The sequence below is a fragment of the Bombina bombina genome, chromosome 4 (genome assembly GCF_027579735.1).
Source record: "Bombina bombina isolate aBomBom1 chromosome 4, aBomBom1.pri, whole genome shotgun sequence".
Taxonomy (NCBI): domain Eukaryota; kingdom Metazoa; phylum Chordata; class Amphibia; order Anura; family Bombinatoridae; genus Bombina; species Bombina bombina.
In genome coordinates, this window is record NC_069502.1 from 554,490,324 (window position 1) to 554,517,510 (window position 27,187).

At 41.5% G+C, this 27,187-nt stretch overlaps 1 protein-coding gene across 2 annotated transcripts in view; it reads right to left on the bottom strand.

Moving 5' to 3' along the window:
• Positions 1-27,187, bottom strand: part of SNX14 (sorting nexin 14) — a 517,711-nt gene that overhangs the window by 158,137 nt on the left and 332,387 nt on the right. For both annotated transcript variants that reach the window (XM_053710493.1, XM_053710492.1), the window contains 4 exons: positions 12,542-12,749; positions 12,365-12,448; positions 12,045-12,145; positions 11,813-11,924 (listed from right to left, as the gene is read on the bottom strand). In XM_053710493.1, the coding sequence (XP_053566468.1) occupies positions 11,813-11,924; positions 12,045-12,145; positions 12,365-12,448; positions 12,542-12,749 (505 nt within the window). The remainder of the gene's footprint in view (positions 1-11,812; positions 11,925-12,044; positions 12,146-12,364; positions 12,449-12,541; positions 12,750-27,187) is intronic.

Sequence of the window (27,187 nt, forward strand, 5' to 3'; positions counted from 1 at the left end):
ACAGTTTGACTCCTTTATGCCTCGATAGGATCAAGGGTTAATAGTTCCTTCAGGAAGATTATTTGAACAGCTAGGGGTTATTTATAACAGCTTTAATGTGAGTTTTTTTGGGCTCATAGACTGTGTGCTTTTGGCTTGGAACAAACAGGTTTTACTTTTGTTTTTGATCGTTGCTCAGCTCATAATAGCTTAGCGCCTTTTTTCATAGCAGGGGAAGTCCTGTCCTACGCACCACATGACCGGGTGCGGTCTTTTAACATTCCTACGATCCTGCTGTGAACATCACTCCTAAGGAGAGCATTTTCACTGTTAGCTGTCTGGGTCTAGGAGGTGGTGAGTGCCCCAGACATTGGGATTATAAAGGTGCCATTTTTTTTTTTAATAAAAAAGATCTTTTTTTTTCCTCTGTCCTTCTGTGGATATATCTTAGCTATGGAGGACTCTGATACTACATTAGAAGGCTCAGCTCCTTCTGTACTGATTAATAATTCCTGTTTATATTGTGGGAGGCTGTGGTGTGCCCGTCTGCTCAATTTTGTTCCATTTGCCTAAGCACTGTTCTAATGTCTAAAAAGAGAGACAAGCCTGCTAAGACTCAGAGCTATAAGCCCCTCTGAGCCATCTACCTCTCAGGAATCTGTGTCCCAAGAGATTACTACCCTTTCTACACTACCCGCTTCACATGCAGTTCCCCGTGGCTCAACTAATCCTCCATCTGGAGGGGGCTTTTTTCCTGTGAACTTTACAGCGCACAGTTACAAATCGGCGGTGTCTGCGGCCCTGAGTGCCTTACCTCCCTTAAACATAGTTTTTCTGACCTAGAATCATCTAAATATTTGTTGGATTTAGCTACTATGTCCCAGCTATCCGAGGATGAGTTAACCTCTGTAGCTTCAGAGGGTGAACTTTCTGAGTTCGGAGACATCAGTTTCTAAAGCTCCTTCAGCGGAGGAATCCTCCTTTAGATTTAAAATGGAGCATCTGCGTTTTTTTATTAAAGGTTCTGTCTACGTTAGAGGTTAGGCTACACTCCCTGAGGAACCTAAGATCCCTAAATTAGACAGAGTTTGTGAAGACAGGAAGGTCCCTCTGACTTTTCCTGTGCCAGTTAAGATGGCGAACATTATTAGTAATGAATGGGAAAGAATAGGAACTTCTTTTTCCTCCTCGTCTACTTTAAAAAAAATATTCCTGATCCCTGACTCTCAATTAGATTTGTGGGGCTCCATCCCTAAGGTGGATGGCACTATTTCTACTCTGGCTAAGCATACCTCTGGAGGATAGTTCTTCTTTTATAGAGCATATGGAAAAGAAAATGGAAACTTTTCTGAGGAAGATGATTCAACATACAGGGTTTTTATTTTAACTGTCGGTAGCTGTAGCTGCGGTTGCTGGTGCAGCTACCTACTGGTGCGACACTCTGTCAGAGCTCATTGAGGTGGAGACTCCCCTCAAGGATATTCAGGAGAGAATTAAAGCTCTGAATTGCTAACTCCATCTGTGATGCGAATATGCAGATTATTCGCCTAAATGCAAAGGCTTCTGGCTTTGCAGTCCTAGCCCACCTTTCAAGGGGAAGATTTTATTCGGTCCAGGGCTGGGCTCCATTATTTCTACGGTTACCGGAGGGAAAGGTGCCTTCCTACTGCAGAATAAGTAGAATAGGCCTAAGGGATAAGGTATAATTTCCGTTCCTTTCATTCTGACAAATCTCAACGACAGCAATCCTCATCCAAGTCAGAGCAGCCCAAGAGTACTTGGAAGCCGGCTCAGTCCTGGAATAAGTCCAAACAGGCTAAGAAGCCCATCAAGAACAAGTCGGCATGAAGGGGCGGACCCCAATCCAGGATCGGATCGAGTAGGGGGCAGACTGTCTCTTTTTTCAGATGCTTGGTTCCAGGATGTACAGGATCCTTGGGTTCTGGAGGTTGTATCTCAGGGACACCGGATAGGAATCAAATCTCATCCGCCCAGGGGCAGATTCCTACTCTCCAAACTGTCTATAAGACCAGAAGAGATGACTGCCTTTTTAGGTTGCGTATGGGATCTCTCCTCTCTAGGAGTAATTGTCCCGGTACCTACAGCAGAAAGAGGTTTGGGGTTTTATTCAAACCTTTTCGTGGTTCTAAAGGAGAGAACTTTTCATCCAATTCTGGACTTAAAGTGCCTAAACAAGTTTCTGAGTGTTCCCTCTTTCAAGATGGAGACAATACGGTCAATCCTTCCTCTGGTTCAGGAAGGACAGTTTATGACCACCATAGACCTGAAGGATGCATACCTTCACGTTCCGATACACAGGGAACATTTGTAGTTCTTGAGGTTTGCCTTTCCGGACCAGAACGTCTAGTTCATAGCTCTTCTGTTTGGCCTAGCAACTGCTCCAAGGATATTTTTGAAGGTTCTGAGGGCTCTTCTAGCCGTTGCCAGAACACGAGGTATTGCAGTAGCACCTTACCTGAAGAATATCTTGGTACAGGCACCATCTTTTTATCTAGTGAAAGAACACTTTGAGTCCCTTCTCAGTCTTCTACAATCGCATGGATGGAAGATAAACTTGGAAAAGAGTTCTCTTACTCCAAATACCAGGGTGAATTTCAGAGACATTGCAAGCTAACTACTGCATGTCTTGCCCTCCAGGCCTCCTTGAGACCCTCAGTGGCCCAGTGTATGGAGGTGATCTGACTCATGGTGTCCTGTATGGACATCATTCCTTTTGCCTGATTGCATCTCAGACTCTTACAACTATGTATGCTGAGACAATGGAACAATGACCATTCAGATCTGTCTCAACAAATTGTGCTGGACAACCTGTCGAGAGACTCGCTCTCTTGGTGGCTCTGTCCAGATCATCTGTCCCAAGGCATGTGCTTCTTGAGACCATCCTGGGAGCTTGTGACTACGGACGCAAGCCTTTCCAGCTGGGGAGCCGTTTGGGGTGCCAAGAAGGCACAATGGCGCTGCAGAATCTGATAGCGCTCTACAAATAACCGATAATAAAAATAATAATAATAAAGGGCTGTGGACTCAGGAGAAGTCCTCCCTTTCGATCAATATATTGGAACTCTGTGCAATCTTCAATGCCTTGAAGGCTTGGCCCCTTCTGGGTTCGTCCCAGTTTATCAGATTCCAATCAGACAATATAACCTCGGTTGCCTACATAAACCATCAGGGGGGAACGAGAAGTCCCTTGGCGATGAGAGAAGTATCTCAGAATCTCAGATACTAGAGTGGGTGTAGACTCGCAGATGTACGCTGTCAGCGATCCACATTCCGGGTGTGGACAACTGGGAAGTGGACTTCCTCAGCAGGCAATCCTTTCACCCAGGGGAATGGTCTCTCCACCCTGAGGTGTTTGCAGAGATATGCAGCGAGTGGGGTAGCTGGAGATAGATCTCATGGCATCCCTCCTCAATACCAAGCTACCCAGGTACAGGTTGAGGGATCCTCAGGTGGAACTGATAGATGCACCATCAGTACCATGTAGGTTCAAACTTATATCTTTTTCCTCCATTACTGCATCTCCCTCGCATTGGTGGCTCGCATCGAGCAGGAGCGAGCACCAGTGATTCCGATTGCTCCATCGTGGCCGCGAAGGACGTGGTTTGCGGATCTTGTGGGGATGTCCTCATCTCCTCAGTGAAGGTTACCTTGTAGCAGATATCTGCTAATTCAGGGTCTAGATTCTTTGAGGCCGATTGTTTGGAGATTGAAAGCTTAGTCTTAACCAAGAGAGGATTTTCTGAGAGTGTTATCGACACTCTGGTTCTAACTTGTAAGCCAGTTACTCGTCGTATCTACCATAAGGTGTGGACGACTTACTTGTACTGGTGTGAAGAAAGTGGATTTTCCTGGCATAAGTTTAGGGTTGCCAGAATTGTATCTTTTCACCAGGATGGACTGGAGAAGGGTCTATCTGCTAGTTCCCTGAAGGGACAGATATTGGCCCTGTCGGTGTTACTGAACAAGATTGGCTGAGCTTCCGGATGTGCAGTGTTTGTTAAGGCTCTGACTAGGATCAGACCTGTGTTTAGATCTGGGGCTATGCCTTGGAACATCAATATTGTTCTTTGTGTTTTGCAGCAGGCACCGTTTGAGCCTATGCATACTGTTGACATTAAATTGTTATCTTGGAAGGTTCTTTTTTTTGACGGCTATTGACTCTGAGCACAGTTTCTGAGATTTGTGCTTTGCAATGTGACCCCCCTTATCTTGCTTTCCATGCTGATAAGGCGGTTTTACGTACTAAATTCGGGTTTCTCCCTAAGGTGGTGTCAAATCGTGACATTAATCAGGAAATTGTTGTTCCTTCCTTGTGTCCTAATCCTTCTTCAGTGAAGGAACGCTTGCTTCACAATCTAGATGTGGATTGTGCCTTGAAGTTCTATCTTCAGGCTACTAAGGAATTCAGACAATCTTCCTCTTTGTTTGTCATCTATATGGGGAAGCGTAAGGGGCAGAAGGCTACTACGACTGCCCTATCTTTCTGGTTGAGGAGTGTCATCCGCTTAGCTTATGAGACAGCGGGGCGACAGCCTACTGAGAGGATAACGGTTCATTCCCACTAGAACAGTGGTTTCCTCCTGGGCTTTTAAGAATGACGCCTCTATGGATTAGATTTGTAAGGTGGCTACCTGATCCTCCTTACACACTTTTTCTAAATTTTACAAGTTTGATGTGTTTGCTTCGGCTGAAGCAGCTTTCAGGAGAAAAGTTTTGCAGGCTGTGGTGCCCTCAGAATAGGGTCCGCCTCTCTTTTGTTCCCTCCCGTTATTCCTTCAGTGTCCTCTACAGCGTGGGTATAGTTTTCCGAACAGTAAGGAATAAAGCCGTGGACTCTCCCTGCCTTATGGAAGGAAAACATAATTTATGCTTACCAGATAAATTCCTTCATGACAGGTTACCAGATAATTTTCCTTGGTTCCGAGGCAGAATTACTGGGAGATAGGGGAAGTAGGAGGGATATTTAAACCTTTGGCTGGAGTGTGTTTGCCTCCAGTAAGGAATGAAGTTGTGGACTCTCCCTGCCAGAAAGGAAAGAAATTTATCTGGTAAGTATAAATTATGTTTTTTCAATAAGACAGATGGGTAAGCATCCCCTTAGTCTAAACAGAAAAAACATTGCTAGGGGCAGAGGGCAGCTAATTCAGTAAGCCAATATGTGGCCACAAGGGCTTAAAAAAAAATATGTGATGCCATTTTGGCAGAAGTGAAGGAACACACCGAATGCTTGCACTGCAAGGTCATTATGACATTGCAGAAAATGGATGGGTTAGTGTTCCTTTAACAATTTTGAATATTTGTGATGCTCCTTTAAACAGTCCAGTTACTTTTTAAATACTCTTGTGAAATTATTTTTGTGCACATTTATATATTGATCACACTATCTATGCAGTAGGTTCTCAACTATGTTAATTTAATTCCAGAAATAATTAGGACGGACCACCAGCCTGAAAAACTGTGGATACCATACATTAAGAGCACCAATTAAATTTATTTTGTATCCTCTTAAAGGGACATTGCGGTCAAAATTTAAATGCACATAGATTAATTACATCTTTGAATAGAAAACATAATTTACGTAAGAACTTACCTGATAAATTAATTTCTTTCATATTGGCAAAAGTCCATGAGCTAGTGACGTATGGGATATACAATCCAACCAGGAGGGGCAAAGTTTCCTAAACCTCAAAATGCCTATAAATACACTCCTCACCACACCCACAATCCAGTTTAACAAATAGCCAAGTAGTGAGGTGATAGAAAAAGGAGTAAAAAGCATCAAAAAGGAACAGGAAATATAATTGTGCTTTATACAAAAAAACATAACCACCATAAAAGGGGTGAGTCTCATGGACTCTTGCCAATATGAAAGAAATGAATTTATCAGGTAAGTTCTTACATAAATTGTTTCCTTTCATGTAATTGGCAAAAGTCCACGAGCTAGTGATGTATGGGATAGTAATACCCAAGATGTGGAACTCCACAGAAGAGTCACTAGAGAGGGAGGGATAAAATAAAAAAAAGCCATTTTCCGCTGAAATAATTAAATCCACAACCAAAAAAATAAGTTTTCTCATAATTGAAAAGAAAAAACTTAAAACATAAGCAGAGGAATAAAACTGAAACAGCTGCCTGAAGAACTTTTCTACCAAAAACTGCTTCCGAAGAGGCAAATACATCAAAACGGTAGAATTTAGTAAATGTATGCAAAGAAGAACAAGTCGCTGCTTTAGCAAATCTGATCAACTGAAGCTTCATTCTTAAAAGCCGACGAAGTGGAGACTGATCTAGTAGAATGAGCTGTGATTCTCTGAGGCGGGGCCTGACCCGACTCCAAATAAGCCTTATGAATTAAAAGCTTTAACCAAGATGCCAAGGAAATGGCAGAAGCTTTCTGACCTTTCCTAGAACCGGAAAAGACAACAAATAGACTAGAAGTCTTCCTGAAATCTTTAGTAGCTTCAATATATTTCAAAGCTATTATAACATCCAGAGAATGTAAGGATCTCTCCAAAAAATTCTTAGGATTAGGACACAAAGAGGGGACAACAATTTCCCTATTAATGTTGCTAGAATTCACAACTTTAGGTAAAAATGTAAATGAAGTCTGCAAAACTGCCTTATCTTGATGAAAAATCAGAAAAGGTGACACAAGAAAGAGCAGATAATTCAGAAACTCTTCTAGCCTTCTAGCAGAAGAGATAGCCAAAAGGAACAACACTTTCCAAGAAAGAAGTTTAATATCCAAAGAATGCATAGGCTCAAAAGGAGGAGCATGTAAAGCCTTCAAAACCAAATTAAGACTCCAAGGAGGAGATATTGATTTAATGAAAGGCTTGATACGGACCAAAGCCTGAACAAAACAGTGAATATCAGGAAGCTTAGAAATCTTTCTGTGAAATAAAACAAAGAGCATTGATTTGTCCCTTCAAGGAACTTGCAGACAAGCCTTAATACAAACCATCCTGAAGAAACTGTAAAATTCTAGGAATTCTAAAAGAATGTCAGGAGAATTTATGAGAAGACCACCATAAAAAATAAGTCTTCCAAACTTGATAATAAATCTTCCAAGAGACAGATTTACGTGCCTGTAACATAGTATCAATCACTGAGTCAGAGAAACCTCTATGACTAAGCACTAAGCGTTCAATTTCCATACCTTCAAATTCAATGATTTGAGATCCTGATGGAAAAACGGTCCTTGAGACAGAAGGTCTGGTCTTAAAGAAAGTGGTCAAGGTTGACAACTGGACATCCGGACAAGGTCCGCATACCAGAACCTGTGAGGCCATGCTAGTGCTACCAGAAACAGAAATGAATGTTCCATCATGATCTTGGAGATCACTCTTGGAAGAAGAACTAGAGACGGGAAGATATAAGCAGGTTGGTAAAACCAAGCAACTGCTAATGCATCCACCGACTCCGCCTGAGGATCCCTGGACCTGGACAGGTACCTGGGAAGTTTCTTGTTTCGATGGGAAGCCATCAGATCTATTTCTGGAAAACCCCACATCTGAACAATCTGAAAAAACACATCTTGATGGCGAGATCACTCGCCTGGATGTAAAGTCTGACGGCTGAGATAATCCGCTTCCAAATTATCTACACCTGGGATATGTACCACAGAAATTAGACAAGAGCTGGATTCTGCCCAATAAAGTATTCGAGATACTTCTTTCATAGCTAGGGGACTGCGAGTCCCACCCTGATGATTGACATATGCCACAGTTGTGATATTGTCTGTCTGAAAACAAATGAATGGTTCTCTTTTCAACAGAGGCCAAACCTAAAGAGCCCTGAAAATAGCACTCAAACCTCGCCTCTTGAGATTTCCAAACCCCTTGTGCTGTCAGAGATCCCCAGACAGCTCCCCAACCTGAAATAATTGCATCCGTTGTGATTACAGTCAAGGTTGGACAAACAAAAGAGGCCCCTTGAATTATACGGTGGTGATTTAACCACCAAGTCAGAGAAAGTTGAACATTGGGATTTAAGGATATTAATTGTGATATATTTGTATAATCCCTGCACCATTGATTCAGCATACAAAGCTGGAGAGGTCTCATATGAAAACAAGCAAAGGGGTTTGCATCCGATGCTGCAGTCATGAGACCTAAAACCTCCATGCACATAGCCACTGAAGGGAATGATTGAGACTGAAGGTTCTGACAGGCTGAAACCAATTTAATTTGTCTCTTTCCTGTTAGAGACAGAGTCATGGACACTGAATCTATCTGAAAACCTAAAAAGGTGACCTTTGTCTGAGGAATCAAGGAACTCTTTGGTAAATTGATCCTCCAACCATGTCTTTGAGGAAATAACACTAGTTGATTTGTGTGAGATTCAGCAAAATGTAAAGACTGAGTTAGTACCAATATATCATCCAAATAAGGAAACACTGCAATTCCTTGTTCTCTGATTACAGAGAGTAGGGCACCGAGAACTTTTGAAAAAATTCTTGGAGCTGTCGCTAGGCCAAATGGAAGAGCAACAAATTGGTAATGCTTGTCTAGAAAAGAGAATCTCAGAAACCGATAATGGTCTGGATAAATCGGAATATGAAGATATGCATCCTGTAAGTCTATCGTGGACATATAATAACCTTGCTGAACAAAAGGCAGAATAGTCCTTACAGTCACCATTTTTAAAGTTGGCACTCTTACAAAACAGTTCAAAATGTTCAGATCCAGAACTGGCGTGAATTAATCTTCTTTCCTTGGGACAATGAATAGATTTGAATAAAACCCCAGACCCTGTTCCTGAAAGGGAACTGGTATAATTACCCCTGAAAGCTCTAGATCTGAAACACACTTCAGAAAAGCCTGAGCCTTCACTGGATTTGCTGGAACGCGTGAGAGAAAAAAATCTTCTCACAGGAGGTCTTACTCTAAATCCTATTTGATACCCTTGAGAGACAATGCTTTGAATCCATTGATTTTGGACAGAAACTGCCCAAATGTTTTGGAAAAATTTTAATCTGCCCCCCCCCTCCCCACCAGCTGAGCTGGAATGAGGGCCGCACCTTCATATGAGGGCCGCACCTTCATGCAGACTTGGGGGCTGGCTTTGGTTTCTTAAAAGGCTTGGATTTATTCCAACTTGAAGAGGGTTTCCAATTGGAACCAGATTCTTTGGGGGGAAGGATTGGCTTTCTGTTACTTATTCTGTCGAAAAGAATGAAAGCGATTAGAAGCTTTAGATTTACCCTTAGATCTTTTATCCAGAGGTAAAAAAAAAACTCTCTTCCCCCCAGCAACAGTTGAAATAATTGAATCCAACTGAGAACCAAATAAATTGTTACCTTGGAAAGAGATAGTAATCTAGACTTAGATACCATGTCAGCATTCCAATATTTGAGCCACAAAGCTCTTCTAGCTAAAATAGCCGAAGACATAGATTTAACATCAATTTTGATGATAACAAAAATATTATCACAGATAAAATGATTAGCATGTTGAAGCAAGAGAACAATGCTAGACAAATCAGGATCTGTTTCCTGTTGCGCTAAACTTTCCAACCAAAAGGTTGATGCAGCTGCAACATCAGCCATAGAAATGACAGGCCTGAGAAGATAGCCAGAATATAAATAAGCTTTCCTTAGATAAGATTCAAATTTCCTATATAAAGGGTCCTTAAAGAAAATACTATCTTCCATAGGGATAGTAGTACGTTTGGCAAGAGTAGAGATAGTCCCATCAAATTTGGGGATTTTTTCCCAAAACTCCAATCTAATTGCTGGCAAAGGATACAACTTCTTAAACCTAGCAGAAGGAATAAAAGTACCACCAGGTCTATTCCATTCCTTTGAAATCATATCAGAAATAGCATCAGGAACTGGAAAAAGCTCTGGAGTAACCACAGGAGGTTTATAAACAGAATTTAAACGTTTACTAGTTTTAATATCAAGAGGACTAGTTTCCTCAATATCCAAAGTAATCAATACCTCTTTTAACAAGGAACGAATATACTCCATCTTAAAGAGATAAGTAGATTTGTCAGTAACAATATCTGAGGTAGGATCTTTTGAATCAGATAGATCCTCATCAGAGGAGGATAAACCAGTATGTTGTCGGTCATTTGAAATTTCATAAACTTTATGAGAAGTTTTGAAAGACCTTTTACGTTTATTAGAAGGCGGAATAGCAGACAAAGCCTTCTGAATTGCATCCGCAATAAAATCTTTTATATTCACAGGGATATCATGTACATTAGATGTTGAAGGAACAACAGTCATTGTACTACTATTGATGGATACATTCCCTGCATGTAAAAGCTTATCATGACAACAGTTACATACTACCGCTGGAGATATAATCTCCGCTAACTTACAACAGATACACTTATCTTTGGTAGAACTGTTATCAGGCAGCAGGAATCCAACAGTGGTTTCTGAGACAGGATCAGATTGAGACATCTTGCAAATGTAAGAGAAAAAACAACATATAAAGCAAAATTATCAATTTCTTTATATGGCAGTTTCAGGAATGGGAAAAAAATGCAAACAGCATAGCCCTCTGAACATAGAAAAAGGCAAGAGGCATATAGGAATGGGGTTTTAAATAATGAAATTAGTTGGTGCCAAGTATGACGCGCAACGCAAAATTAAATTTTTTTGCGCTAACAACATCCGGAAATGACGCAACCTTGTGCAAGAAACCTGGCGTCAACTAAGATGCCGGAAATGGCGAATTTGCATCACCGAATGTACCTTTGCGCCAAGAATGACGCAATAAATATTATCATTTTGCGGCCTCGCGAAGCGCATATCACAGAAGAATATCAAGCACAAACTCCATAGGGAGGCAAAGTTTGTAAAACTGAATTGTGGGTGTGGTGAGGGGTGTATTTATAGGCATTTTGAGGTTTGGGAATCTTTGCCCCTCTTGGTAGGATTGTATATCCCATACATCACTAGCTCATGGACTCTTGCCAATTACATGAAAGAAACATATTTGCAATATACATGTATTGACAAAAATGCTTCTAGTAAAAGTTATCACTGTTTTAGTGGTAAAATTTTTCTCTGCATGTGCATGTGAAGAAGAGCTAGATATTCTCACTGCACCTATAACGTAAATATTGCAGCTGCTCTGATCATCAGCAGAGCTTGTATCATGTCAGCAATTAACAAATTGAGTCATTACTAGATGGTACATGCACATTAGGCTATCTGAGCAAGTCCTGTGTTTAAAATGCTGGTGCACAGTGCATACTTAAATACTCTTTTGAAACAGCTATAGCTTTAATTAGAAGCATTTTTGCTAATGCATGTATATTACAAATATGCTCCTGTTCAATACTTTGAAAAGACTTTACATTATATAAGTGAGTTGTAAAGCTAAAATCTATAGAGATAAATGATATAAGATGTCAAATATGTTCTTAGACTGGAAAAAAATATAAATTGGCTTTGGTGTAGGTGAATGATCATTTAATTCCCTACAAAACATAGCACATAGTGCTTCTATTTATCATCAGTGTCATACAGCTCAAATATTGCATACAAGAAATTGGTGTGCATTGTAACCCACATTATATCTTCTTAAAAAGCTTCTGAACAAGCTTTGTTTTCTTAGATGTGATGGCAATAAATTGCTAAAGTAAAATTGAAATATACATAATGAAAGATTGAATTGCTGTATAAACAATCTATTTCAGGAATGCTATTTTAATAATGATAAACATACAGGTAAGATTTAGGGACACGGGTTTTAGGAATCAAACGTTTTATTATGAATTGTGGTGTATTGTAGTTTTTTTGCTATATCCATTTGAGACATTGTTAAGGTTACTCAGCACTTTTTATACATACCAAGATTCACATCTGGTAAAATCTTGTCATGAAACTGTGTTTCCAAACTATTAGGAGACAAGAAATCTGCTAACAGTTGACTGTTACTTAACTCGGGATGCTGCAAAAGTTTCTGGAAAAAAAATATACAAGAAAAATAAGAATTGTATTTTTAGTTTTTTGGTTTTTTTTTAATTAAAAATGGCAGGAGACCACATTTATAGTCACTCATCAATATATGCTTATGCATTACCTGCAGATATTCTTGAAACTCCTCTCTTTTAGAGGTTAAAAATTCATAATTTTTTGGTCCAATGAGTCTTTTTGAAGGAAGTTGGGTGTCAGGAAAGGAACCTTTTTAATAACAATAACATATTTATTACATTAAATAATATAGTTCAGGTTTGGATGACATATTAAAGCATAGCCTACCTTTAAGTATTTATACAATGCTACAAAAGCACCACGTTTTGGGTTTGAATATAACAATTTAATGTGGACAATACAGTTTATTTCAAAATCAGGAACTGAATATGAGGTAAATAAACACATACAAATTATATTAAAACTTACCATGAAATTCTGTTAATTTTGATTCTAAGACATAAAATTCCAAGTATTTTCTATAGACAGACCAGTGCTCGGGTTCATGACCAACTACAAAAAAAAAAAGTAAATGAAGGAAGAAAATGGTTAAAATTTAGAGGAAATGTTTCCAACATCTACATAAAAATGTGCAGATTTATTTACCTTCTTTTCTGTCATTTCTCTCCACATCAATACAAAACACAGGAATTCTCTCTTTTCTATCTTTCTTATCAAAAGAAGCGTCATCAAAAAAATCCACATATGGAATACTGATTTTCCATGCTGACAAGTTGCGAGGCGTATTAGGCGTGGTTGTGGTAGTAACTGCCACAGGAAAATCATCTTCTAACACCATGATGCCTTCTTCAATCTGCATAAAATTCAGGACACATACTGCATTATAAAGTATGTTTATTTCAGCAACTGCAACCACAAAGCGAACTTTGTGCAAATATAATACAGAAAAAATGGGCGTGTGGAAAAGTGTAAATAGTTATACACAACTTGGAAGAGAGGGGAAATTATTTTTAGAAGACCTTTAGGATACCAAATAGTATTACCCTTAGCTTCAGTAAGACAAGGGGCTTCTAAATCCCACATTTGACATCGACTCTGAGACCACTGTTGTAGAAGAGGAATCACAAATCCTAACTTACCTGCAAGCTGTCAATTTAACTTGCAAAGAGAACATGTTCTAGTCCAACCTAATTGATGGTTTTTTAATCTACATAAAATCTTCGTCAGACATAATAAGGAGCAAAACTTGAAAACCCCTATCGACAATTACGCATAAACATGAATAAAAATGCACTTTGTTAAAGGGATACCAAACCCAATTTTTTAATTTCATGATTCAGATTCATGCAGTTTTAATCAACATTCTAATTTACTACTATTATCAATTTTTATTCGTACTCTTGCTATCTTTATTTGAAAAAGCAGGAATGTAAGCTTAAGAGTTGGCCAATTTTTGGTTCAGCACCTGGGAAGTGCTTACTGATTGGTGGCTAAATGTAGCCACCAATCAGCAAGCGCTACCCAGAGTGCTGTTTTGATTCATACTGAGTTTGTTGTTCTATAACTTTGTCCAGAGAAATTACTTTCAGGAAAAAACAAAGGATGTATTTTCAAAACTGCTTTATCTTAAAAATCAGAAAATCATCAACAGACCATGCAGGAAAGACAATAAAGATTTAAAAAAAGTTATCTTCCACTATAAGGAGTAATAAAGAGGCTCAAAAACATCACAGCCCTATACCATTTATAACCTGAAGAATCAGTAGGTCCTGAACAAAGTTATTTAAAAAAGTGTATCCATCCATGGAACCTGGGGAACTAGGGAAAATAAAATACCTTCAAAACTTGACCTATTTTGTAAACAATGTTGCTTACCTGATAAAATGTAAACACATTATACTTAAAAGAAGCTAAACAATAAAAAATGAAATTTATTCTTACCTGATAAATTTGTTTCTTTTACGATACGATGAGTCCACGGATTTCATCCTTACTTATGGGATATCGCCTCCTGGTCAGCAGGAGGAGGCAAAGAACACCACAGCAGAGCTGTATATATAGCTCCTCCCTTCTCTCCCACTCCAGTCATTCGACCGAAGTTAGGACGAGAAAGGAAAAGTCAAGGTGCAGTGGTGACTGAAGTTTAACAAAATTAAGACCTGTCTCAGAAAAGGTAAGAATAAATTTAATTTTCTTTTACAAGATACGATGAGTCCACGGATTTCATCCTTACTTATGGGATACAATACCAAAGCTATAGGACACGGATGAAAGGGAGGGACAAGACAGGGAACCTAAACGGAAGGCACCACTGCTTGAAGAACTTTTCTCCCAAAAACATCCTCAGACGAGGCAAAAGTATTGAATTTGGAAAATTTGGAAAAAGTGTGAAGAGATGACCAAGTTGCAGCTTTGCAAATCTGTTCAACAGAAGCATCATTTTTGAATGCCCATGAGGAAGCCACAGCCCTAGTGGAATGAGCCGTAATTCGTTCAGGAGGCTACTGTCCAGCAGTCTCATATGCAAAACGGATGATGGTCTTCAGCCAAAAAGAAAGAGAGGTAGCCGTAGCTTTCTGACCCCTACGTTTCCCAGAAAAATCAACAAATAATGAAGATGATTGACGAAAATCCTTAGTCGCCTGTAAGTAGAACTTCAAGGCATGGACCACGTCCAAATTATGTAACAGACACTTCTTCTTAGAAGAAGGATTAGGACACAAGGAAGGAACAACAATTTCCTGATTAATATTTTTGTTAGAAAACACCTTTGGAAGAAAACTAGGTTTGGTACGCAACACTACCTTATCGGAATGAAAAATAAGATAAGGAGAATGACATTGTAATGCCGAAAGCTCAGAAACTCCAAGGAGGAGCAATTGGTCTAAACACAGACCTGATTCTAGTCAGAGCCTGACAAAAATATTGAACATTCGGAACATCTGCCAGACGTTTGTGGAGCAAAATAGACAAAGCAGAAATCTGTCCCTTTAAGGAACTTGCTGACAACCCTTTCTCCAATCCTTCTTGGAGAAAAAACAAAATCCTGGGAATCCGAACCCTACTCCACGAGTAGCCCTTGGATTCGCACCAATAAAGATATTTACGCCATATCTTATGGTAAATCTTTCTAGTAACAGGCTTACGTGCCTGAATCAAAGTATGAATAACCGAATCAGAGAACCCACGCTTAGATAAGATCAAGCGTTCAATCTCCAAGCAGTTAGCTGCAGAGAAAATAAATTCGGATGATGGAAGGGTCCCTGAATTAGCAGGTCTTTCCTCAACGGAAGCGTCCACGGTGGATGAGAGGACATGCCTACCAGATCGGCATACCAAGTCCTGCGAGGCCACACCGGAGCAATGAGGATCACCGAAGCCCTCTCCTGTTTGACTCGAGCAATTACCCGGGGAAGGAGAGCAAATGGAGGGAACACATAAGCTAGGCTGAATGACCAAGGCACTGTCAAGGCATTTACCAGTTCGGCCTGGGGATCCCTGGATCTGGACCCGTAACTCGGAAGCTTGGAATTCTGACGAGATGCCATAAGATCCAATTCCGGCCTGCCCCACTTGAGTTCCCATTCCCCCGGATGAAAAGTCTGCCTGCTCAGAAAATCCGCTTCCCAGTTTTCCACTCCTGGGATGTAGATTGCCGACAGATAACGAGTGAGCCTCCGCCCACTGAATTATCTTGGCTACTTCTGTCATCGCTAAGGAACTCCTTGTTCCTCCCTGATGATTAATGTAAGCTACAGTTGTGATGTTGTCTGACTGGAATCTGATGAATTTGGCCGAAGCCAACTCAGGCCAAGCCTGAAGCGCACTGAATATTGCTCTCAACTCCAGAATATTGATGGGAAGTAGAGACTCCGATCAAGTCCACACACCCTGAGCCTTCAGGGAGTTCCAGACTGCACCCAATCCTATCAGGCTGGCGTCCGTTGTCACTATCACCCATCAGGGTCTGCAGAAGCACGTCCCTTGGGACAGATGATCCGGCGACAACCACCATAGAAGAGAGTCCCTTGTCTCCTGATCCAGATTTATTTGAGGAGACAAATTTGCATAATTTCCAGTCCATTGTCTGAGCATGCTCAGTTGTAGAGGTCTGAGATGAAAACGAGCAAACGGAATGATGTCCATTGCCGCTACCATAAATCCAATGGCCTCCATGCATTGAGCCACTGACGGCCGAGGATTGGACTGAAGGGATCGGCAGGTATTCAGAATCTTTAACTTTCTGACGTCCGTCAAAAAGATCTTCATGGACAGAGAGTTGATTAGAGTACCCAAGAAAGAAACCCTTGTTTGTGGAACTAGTGAACTCTTTTCCAGATTTACCTTCCACCCATGAGTCCTCAGAAAGGACAGAACAATGTCGGTATGAGACTTTGCCAGTTGATAAGACGACGCCTGGATCAGAATATCGTCCAGATAAGGCGCAACTGCAATGCCCTGCGGTCGTAGAACCACCAGCAGAGACCCCAGAACCTTTGTGAAAATTCTGGGTGCCATGGTTAGACCGAAAGGAAGGGCAACAAACTGAAAATGGTTGTTCAGAAAGGCAAAACTCAGGAACTTGTGATGATCTCTGTGGATAGGAACATGAAGATATGCATCCTTTAGATCCACGGTAGTCATAAATTGACCCTCCTGGATCAATGGAAGAATGGTACGAATAGTTTCCATCTTGAAGGATGGAACTCTGAGAAACTTGTTTAGACTCTTGAGGTCTAAAATAGGTCGGAACGTTCCCTCTTTTTTGGGAACTACAAAGAGATTTGAATAAAACCCCTGTCCCTGTTCCTGTATTGGAAAGGGACAGATTACCCCCATGGAGGATAGATCTCTTACACAGCATAAGAATGCCTCTCTTTTTATCTGGTCTACAGATAATCGTGAAAGAAGAAACCTTCCTCTGCGGAAGGAATTTTTGAACTCCAACTGATACCCTTGAGACACAATGTCTAGTGTCCAGGGATCCTGAACGTCTCTTATCCAAGCCTGGACAAAGTGAGAAAGTCTGCCCCCTACTAGATCCGGTCCCGGATCGGGGGCCGACCCTTCATGCTGTCTTGGTAGTAGTAGTGGTTGGGTCTCCAGGTGGGTTTGGCTTGTGAATAATTCCCTTCCTGTTTAGCGGAAGAGGAAGAGGGGACTCCCTTGAAATTTCGAAAGGAACGAAAATTACTCTGTCGCCCCCTTTGTTTGGACATTTTATCTTGAGGGAGGAGGTGACCCTTACCTCCCGTGATGTCAGAAATAATCTCCTTCAAGTCAGGCCCGAACAGGGTCTTTCCCTTGTAAGGAATAGCCAAAAGCTTAGATTTAGATGACACATCCGCAGAACAAGATTTTAACCATAAGGCTCTGCGCGTGCTAAGATGGAAAATCCTGAACTCTTAGCCGCTAATTTGGTTATCTGAAAGGAAGCATCTGTAATAAAAGAATTAGCCAACTTAAGAGCCTTAATTCTATCTTGTATTTCTTCCAAAGAAGTCTCAGTTTTAAGAGACTCTTCTAAGGCATCAAACCAAAAAGCGCCAGCAGTCATGACAGTAACAATACAGGCCGCCGGTTGCAATAGAAACCCCTGATGAACATAGATCTTTTTGAGGAGACCCTCCAACTTCTTATCCATAGGGTCTTTGAAGGCACAACTATCCTCAATAGGAATAGTAGTACGTTTAGCCAGGGTGGAAATAAATCCCTCCACCTTAGGATCGTCTGCCAAGAATCCCGAATGGTGTCAGCTATAGGGTACATTTTCTTGAAAATAGGAGAAGGGGAGAATGGAATACCGGTCTCTCCCATTCCTTAGCAATAATTTCCGAAGTTCTCTTAGGAACAGGGAAAACGTCAGAATAAGAAGGGACCTCTAAATATCTGTCCATTTTACTAAATTTTTCTGGAGGGACCACAATAGAATCACAGTCGTCAAGAGTCACCAAAACCTCCCGGAGTAACAGGCGGAGGTGTTCAAGCTTAAACCTGAAAGACATCAGGTCCGAATCTGTCGGAGGGCAATGTACTTCTTGAGTCAGAAAGTTCCCCCTCAGACAGAACCTCCCTACCCCCCAATTCAGAGCCCTGGGAGGGTACATCGGAGATCGCCATCAATGCATCAGAAGTCGCATGGACCACAGGAGCCTCTCTCCTAATGCGTTTGCCTTGCAGTACTGGCAAAGCAGATAACTCCTCTGAAAGAACCGTGTCTTACATATGCCAAATAAGCTAACTAAATGTGATATGTAACTGCACACTTTGAAAATAAAAAGTACCTCGCCACAGCTCTGCTGCGGCGCCTACCTGCTCGCTATGAAACAGTGACAACGTCAACCCGACCAGCAGACTGCCTAAGACCGCCGGTGTTTCTCTACCAACCACACGGTCTAGGCAAACACCGGAGCCGAAAGCACACTGTCTGACTCCCAGGAACACACTGCGCGGCTTCTCCCAGCACGCGAACAAAAGGCCCCGTCCAGCATTGTGGGCGTATCTCCGAAACTCCTGGGCGGCTCAGTACTGTGTGTAAAAACAAAATGGAGCCGCCGGGACAGATTCCACACCTAACTCAGTGGCATAGAAATAAAAATAAGTCAGTCCCCTCTAAAAACCAAACTCCCGGTCTGCTGCCAATGATAACCCCGCCGGGACTAAGAATTTCTAGAGCAGTGCACCCCGGAGTATAATACTCCAAGCCAGAAAAAGGAATAAGAGCCATAAAAGAAGTGGTGTCTCGGGGACTCTCACCACCATGAAAGAAATTAATTTATCAGGTAAACATTTGTTTTTGGCTATGATTACGGCTGAGTGCCGAAACATGTAAGCCGTTGGTGTCACGCTCACACACCTACTTTGTTCCAAGTTGTACTGTCTAGCCTATGAGGCGTTTTAACTATGCCTAATAAATTTTGGATTTTATTCTACACAAACTGGATCCTGCCTTCTTTGTGACTTTATTCTTACACCAGCTTTGGATCCGCTTCAGTCCCTGTATAGAAGTTGTAAACCCGGGTCAAGAGTGAGCGCCGCCCCCCGAACGGAGAGCCAGGATACGTCACGTCTGACGTCAGGGTGCACACTCAGGTATCGAGGAGCGCTGTTGGAGCTTTACAGCCGATGCCGGATGCTTAGGAGCTACTAGCTCACCGATACGACTTTGGTTTTGACCATATAGGTCCCCGGCCAGTCTGGAGTTTCTCTTCAGGAGCACCGCATAGCATACTACAGGATTCCAAGGGGGCGGAAAAGGCTCAATTGGGGTAAGTCCCGGGAACATACTTTTCATTTATCTGCAAATTAGCGGAGTATTCCCTTTCTTTCTACATATTGCCGCAAACATTTGTTTTTTCCATACAGGTGGTGAGAGTCCACAATCCATTACTCTTGGGAACTAATACTCAAGCTGTGGAGTTCACAAGTAATAACATAAAAGGAAGGATTTAAAAAAACAAAACATTTCTCTGAGAAATTTCATCCACAACCCCAATAAATTTCCATTTTTTTTTTGTTGTTGAATGCATTTAAAAAATAAATCAAACAAACAGACAAATACCAAAAGCTGCCTCATAAAAAGCAAAATCATAAAATTCATAGAATGTTGTAAAAGTATACAAAGACCATGTAGCTGCCTTGCAAATCTGATCAACTTAAGCCTCATTCTTGAAAGCCCAAGAAGTGCAACAGACCTAGTAGAATTAGCAGTAATCTGCTGTGGTAGAGGCTGACCTACCACTAAGTAAGCCTTATGAATAAAAAGTTTCAACCAAGAGGCCAAAGAAACATCAGAAGCGGTCTGACCTTTCCTAGGACCAGAAAAACTAGAAGTTTGCCTAAAGTCCTTAAAAGCATCATTTTAATATTTAAATTCCCTAACAACGTCTAAAGAATGCAACGATCTCTCTGAAGCATTCTAAGGATTAGGACACAAAGAAGGAATAACAATCGCTCTACGAATGTTGTCAGAAAAAAAAAAAAAACTTATGTAAAAAAATCAAAAGAAGTCTGCAAAACTGATGAAAAATCAGATAAGGGTCACAAGAAAGTGCAGATAACTCAGAAACTCTTAAGACTCATAAGAGAGAGCCAAAAGAAATAACACTTTTCAAGAAAGTAGTTTAATATCCACCTTACGTAAAGGTTCAAAAGGAAGAGCCTGCAAAATCCTTAACAACAGGTTAAGATTCCAAGGAAGAAATATTGGCTTGATTACAGGTTTAACCCCTTAAAGGGATACTGAACCCACATTTTTTCTTTCATGATTCAGATAGAGAATGCAATTTTAAGCAACTTTTTAACTTACTTCTACTATCAAATTTTCTTCGTTCTTTTGGTATCTTTATTTTAAAAAAGCAGGAATGTAAGCTTACAAGCCGGCCCATCTTTGGTTCAGCGCCTAGGTTGTTCTTGCTGATTGGTGGCTAAATGGTATTCACCAATCAGCAAGCGCTATCCAGGGTCTAAACCAAAAATCATCCGGCTCATAAGCTTACATTCTTGTTGTTTCAAATAAAGATATCAAAAAACAAAGAAAAATGGATAATAGGAGTAAATTAGAAAGTTGCTTAAAATTGCATGCTCTATCTGAATCATGAAAGAAAAAAAGGAAATTTATGCTTACCTGATAAATTGATTTCTTCTATGATACGACGAGTCCACGGATTCATCCTTTACTTGTGGGATATTATCCTCCTGCTAACAGGAAGTGGCAAAGAGCACCACAGCAGAGCTATCTATATAGCGCCTCCCTTGACTCCACCCCCCAGTCATTCGACCGAAGTTATAGGAAGAAAAAGGAAACTAAAAGGTGCAGAGGTGACTGAAGTTTTAAACCAAAAAATATAATGTCTTAAATTGACAGGGCGGACCGTGGACTCGTCGTATCATAGAGGAAATCAATTTATCAGGTAAGCATAAATTTCCTTTTCTTCTATAAGATACGACGAGTCCACGGATTCATCCTTTACTTGTGGGATACAATACCAAAGCTACAGGACACGGATGAACGGGAGGGACAAGACAGATACCTAAACAGAAGGCACCACTGCTTGAAGAACTTTTCTCCCAAAAATACCCTCCGAAGAAGCAAAAGTATCAAATTTGTAAAATTTGGAAAAGGTATGAAGGGAAGACCAAGTTGTAGCCTTACAAATCTGTTCAACAGAAGCATCGTTTTTAAAAGCCCATGTGGAAGCCACCGCTCTAGTAGAATGAGCTGTAATTTTTTCAGGAGGCTGCTGTCCAGCAGTCTCGTATGACAAACAGATGCTTTTCAGCCAAAAAGAAAGAGAGGTAGCCGTAGCTTTTTGACCTCTCGCTTTCCAGAAAAGACAAAAAACAGAGAAGATGTTTGACGGAAGTTCTTGGTCGCTTGCAAGTAAAACTTCAAGGCACGAACCACGTCCAAGTTATGTAACAGACGCTCCTTTTTAGAAGAAGGGTTAGGACACAGAGAAGGAACAACAATTTCCTGATTAATATTCTTATTTGAAACAACCTTAGGAAGGAATCCAGGTTTAGTACGCAAAACCACCTTATCAGAATGGAATATAAGATAAGACGAGTCGCATTGTAACGCAGATAGCTCAGAAACTCTTCGAGCAGAAGAGATATCTACTAAAAACAGAACTTTCCAAGATAGAAGTTTACTATCTATGGAATGCATGGGTTCAAACGGAACCCCTTGAAGAACATTTAGAACTAAATTCAAACTCCATGGCGGAGCAACAGGTTTAAACACAGGCTTAATTCTAACCAAAGCCTGACAAAACGACTGAACGTCTGGGACATCTGCCAGACGCTTGTGTAGTAAGATTGACAAAGCAGAAATCTGTCCCTTTAAGGAACTAGCTGATAACCCCTTCTCCAACCCTTCTTGGAGAAAGGACAAAATCCTAGGAATCCTGTTCTTACTCCATGAGTAGCCTTTGGATTCGCACCAATAAAGATATTTACGCCATATCTTATGATAAATTTTCCTAGCGACAGGCTTTCAAGCCTGAATCAAGGTATCAATGACCGACTCAGAGAATCCCCACTTAGATAAAATCAAGCGTTCAATCTCCAGGCAGTCAGCCGCAGAGAAACTAGATTTGGATGTTGGAACGGACCTTGAATGAGAAGGTCCTGTCTCAGTGGCAGTTTCCACGGTGGCAGAGATGACATTTCCACCAGGTCTGCATACCAAGTCCTGCGTGGCCACGCAGGCGCTATCAAGATTACCGAAGCCCTCTCCTGTTTGATTCTGGCAATCAGACGAGGTAGGAGAGGAAAAGGAGGAAACACATAAGCCAGGTTGAACGACCACGGTACTGCTAGAGCATCTATCAGTACTACTTGAGGATCCCTTGATCTGGACCCATAACAAGGAAGCTTGGCATTGTGACGAGATGCCATCAGATCTAATTCTGGTGTGCCCCATTGATGAATCAATTGAGCAAATACCTCCGGATGGAGCTCCCACTCCCCCGGATGAAAAGTCTGACGACTTAGAAAATCCGCTTCCCAGTTCTCCACTCCTGGGATATATATTGCTGATAGATGGCAAGAGTGAGTCTCTGCCCATCGAACTATTTTGGAAACCTCTATAATCGCTAGAGAACTCCTTGTCCCCCCTTGATGATTGATAAATGCTAAAGTTGTGATATTGTCCGACTGGAATCTTATGAATTTGGCCGAAGCCAGCTGAGGCCACGCCTGAAGCACGTTGAATATCGCTCTCAGTTCTAGAATATTTATTGGTAGTAGGGACTCCTCCTGAGTTCACACACCATGAGCCTTCAGGGAATTCCAGACTGCACCCCAGCCCAAGAGGCTCGCGTCTGTCGTCACTATGACCCATGCTGGCCTGCGGAAGCACATTCCATGGGACAGATGATCCTGTGACAACCACCAAAGAAGAGAGAGTCTCTAGATCCAGATTTATCCGCGGAGATAAGTCCGCATAATCCCCATTCCACTGTCTGAGCATGCACAGTTGCAGTGGTCTGAGATGTAAGCGAGCAAGCGGAACTATGTCCATTGCCGCTACCATTAGTCCAATTACCTCCATACACTGAGCCACTGATGGCCGAGGAATGGAATGAGGTGCTCGGCAAGTAGTTAAGATCTTTGATTTTCTGACCTCAGTCAGAAAAATGTTCATGTCCACCGAGTCTATCAGAGTTCCTAGGAATGGAACTCTTGTCAGAGGAACAAGTGAACTCTTTTTTTATATTCACCTTCCACCCGTGAGTTCTTAGAAAAGCCAACATGATGTCCGTGTGAGATTTGGCTAGATGGTAAGTTGATGCCTGAATCAAAATATCGTCCAGATAGGGCACCACTGCTAAGCCCCGTGGCTTTAGAACCGCCAGAAGGGACCCTAGCACCTTTGTGAAAATTCTGGGAGCTGTGGCCAACCCGAAAGGAAGGGCCACAAACTGGTAATGTTTGTCCAGAAAGGCAAATCTGAGAAACCGGTGATGATCTTTGTGGATAGGAATGTGAAGATATGCATCCTTCAAATCCATGGTGGTCATATATTGACCCTCCTGGATCATTGGTAAAATTGTCCGAATGGTCTCCATCTTGAAGGATGGGACTCTGAGAAATTAGTTTAGAGTTTTGAGATCTAAAATCGGTCTGAAGGTTCCCTCTTTTTTGGGAACCATGAACAGATTGGAATAAAACCCCTGCCCCTGTTCTGCTTTTGGAACTGGGCAGATTACACCCATGGTATATAGGTCTTCTACACAGAGTAAGAACGCCTCTCTTTTTGTCTGGTTTACAGACAAACGTGAAAGATGAAATCTTCCCCGTGGGAGAGAATCTTTGAATTCTAGACGATACCCCTGGGTCACGATTTCTAATGCCCAGGAATCCTGAAGTCTCTTGCCCAAGCCTGAGCGAAGAGAGAAAGTCTGCCCCCTACTAGATTCGGTCCCGGATCGGGGGCTGCCCCTTCATGCTGTCTTGGTAGCAGCAGCAGGCTTCTTGGCCTGTTTACCTTTATTCCAGGTCTGGTTAGGTTTCCAGACTGACTTGGATTGTGCAAAATTCCCCTCCTGCTTCGTGGCGGAGGAGGAAGAGGAGGGTCCACCTTTAAAGTACTGAAAGGAACGAAAATTATTTTGTTTGGCCCTCATTCTAACCGTCTTGTCTTGAGGAAGGGCATGGCCTTTACCTCCAGTAATGTCGGAAATTATCTCCTTAAGTTCAGGCCCGAATAGGGTCTTACCCTTGAAAGGAATAGCTAACAGCTTAGATTTTGATGACACATCAGCAGACCAAGATTTAAGCCATAACGCTCTACGCGCTAAAATGGCAAAGCCTGCATTCTTTGCCGCTAATTTAGCCATTTGAAAAGCGGCATCTGTAATAAAAGAATTTGCTAGCTTGAGAGCCCTAATTCTATCCAAAATATCATCTAATGAGGTCTCAACCTTAAGAGACTCCTCTAGAGCCTCAAACCAAAAAGCTGCTGCAGTAGTTACAGGAACAATGCATGCTATAGGTTGTAGAAGAAAACCCTGATGAATAAACAATTTCTTTAACAGACCCTCTAATTTTTTATCCATAGGATCTTTGAAAGCACTACTGTCCTCAATAGGTATAGCTGTACGCTTAGCCAGGGTAGAAATAGCTCCCTCCACCTTAGGGACCGTCTGCCAGGAATCCCGAATGGTTTCAGATATGAGAAACATTTTCTTAAAAGTAGGAGGGGGAGAGAACGGAATGCCTGGTCTATCCCATTCCTTAGTAACAATGTCCGAAATTCTTCTAGGGACTGGAAAAAAACATTAGTGTAAGTAGGGACCTCTAGATATTTATCCATTTTACACAATTTCTCTGGAGGGATGGCAATAGGGTCACAATCATCCAGAGTCGCTAAAACCTCCCTGAGTAACAAGCGGAGGTGTTCAAGCTTAAACTTAAAGGCCGTCACATCTGAGTCTGTTAGAGGGAACATCTTTCCTGAATCAGAAAGCTCTCCCTCAGACAGCAATTCCCCCACCCCCAACTCAGAACACTGTGAGAGTACATCGGAGATGGCCAATAAAGCATCAGAGGGCGCAATATTTACTCTAATACCTGACCTGCTGCGCTTACCTTGTAAACCTGGCAGTTTAGATAATACCTCTGTAAGGGTAGTAGACATAACTACAGCCATATCTTGCAGGGTGAAAGAATTAGACGCAATAGAAGTACTTGGCGTCGCTTGTGCGGGCATTAAAGGTTGTGACACTTGGGGAGAAGCAGATGGCATAACCAGATTCTCTTCTGACTGAGAACCATCCTGAGACATACTTTTATCAGCTAAAATATGGTCTTTGCAATGTAAGGCCTTTTTAGTACATAAGGGACACATTTGAAGAGGGGGTTCCACAATGGCTTCTAAACACATGGAACATTGGCTTTCCTCAACTTCAGACATGTTAAACAGGCTAGTAATAACCACAAACAGGATAGAAAACACTTTATTTAGTGAAAAAATAACAATCTGAAAAAACGGTACTGCGCCTTTAAGATAAAAAAAGCATACCATTTTTCCAAAACTGCTTTAGAACGATAAAATTCTCACAATTTTATGATAAATGCATCCCAACTTGTCAGCTAAGCTTGCACCACAAGGAAAAGAATACCTAACCCTTAAGACAAAAAACGTTGTGCTAAAGAACGTTATATGTAAACAAAAACACCCCCTGCACCTCGCCACAGCCCTGCTGTGGTGCCTACCTGCCCTCAGGGGTCTGCAAAATCGGATTAACCCTTCGATTAGGCCCAAACTGTCCTGAAAGACCCACCGGAGTTGGAGCTTGCCTGGGAAAAACAACTGCGCAACTGAGGCGTGAAAATAGGCCCTGCCCATCTCACTCGATGTCTCACAGCCTTAACCATAACCGCACCAGAGAGGTCTAAAACCTAGCCATGTGGGTTCATATACCCATCTAAGTGAAGCCATGTGTACCCTCCATTAAAATAAAGTCAAAACTTTGTCACATAAAACGTTATCTTTAACTCCCAACATAGAAACATTTGCCCACAAACATCCTATCATCAGTGTCAACCATTTTTTATAGCCCAATAAACAGGTCCAGTAATACCCCTCTCTATACAATAGGATTACTGCTTACCCTTTCCCTCATGGGGATACTGTCAGACAATTCTGAAATAACAGTCTCTCCAGAAAAAAAATACTGAACATACCTCAATGCTTGTAGCATGAAAAACGTTCCTCACACTGAAGTTTCTTAAGTACTCCTCAGCCATTCTGTGGGAACTACTCTGGATCTTAGTAACAACTGCTATGATCATCAGTCTCCAGGCAGAAATCTTCATTCCATCTGCTGCCTGGGAGAAAATAGCACTCACCGGTACCATTTAAAATAAAAAAAGTCTTGCTTGAAGTAAATAAAAATTAACATTTTATCACCTCTTTCACTTTACAGTGATGCCTCAATACAGAGGCATCACTTAAACACCTTAAAAGCAGTTGGAAGCAATGACAATTGCTTCCACCGCTTGAAACCCCTGAGGACGTACAGGGTACATCATTAGTCACTAACTGACATTTTTTGTAGGACGTACCCTATACATCCTTGATCCTTAAGGGGTTAATACGGACCAGAGCCTGAAAGAGCAGAAATCTGAAAAAATGCCAAGAAAAACCATGATCTACACATCAAGAAATAAAGGCTTCCCGACCTTTTGATAGACTCTCCTATATCAAGGTTTCAATCTCAGAATCAGAGAAATCCTCAAGGACTAAACGTTCAATGTCCAAGTTTAGAGACTTGAGATCCGGATGGAAAAAACAGACTTTTTGACAGAAGGGCTGACTGCAGAGCAAGAGGCCAAGGAGGGTAGCTAGGCATCTGAACCAGATCTGCATACCAAATCCTGCAAGGCCATGCTGGGGCAGTCAGGATTACTGAAGATTTCTCTAGGCTTATCTTGGAAAGAAGAAGTACTAGAGGAGGAAACAGAAGCAAGCTGAAATGACCAAGGAACTATTAGAGCATCCACTAACACTTCCTGAGCCAAGCAAAGTACCTGGAAGTTTGCTTCTCAAACAGGAAGCCATCAGATCTATCTCTGGGAGAGCCCAACGATCAACAATCTGATTAAAAACATCCTAGTGAAGAGACCACTCTCCTGGATGTACAGAATGACGACTGAGAAAGACAGCCTCACAGTTATTCCCCCCTGGAATATGAATCTCAGCGACTAGACAGGAATTGGTTTCTGCTCGAGAGAATTCAAAACACCTCCATTATTGGTAGGGGACTGTTGTTTCCCCCCTAA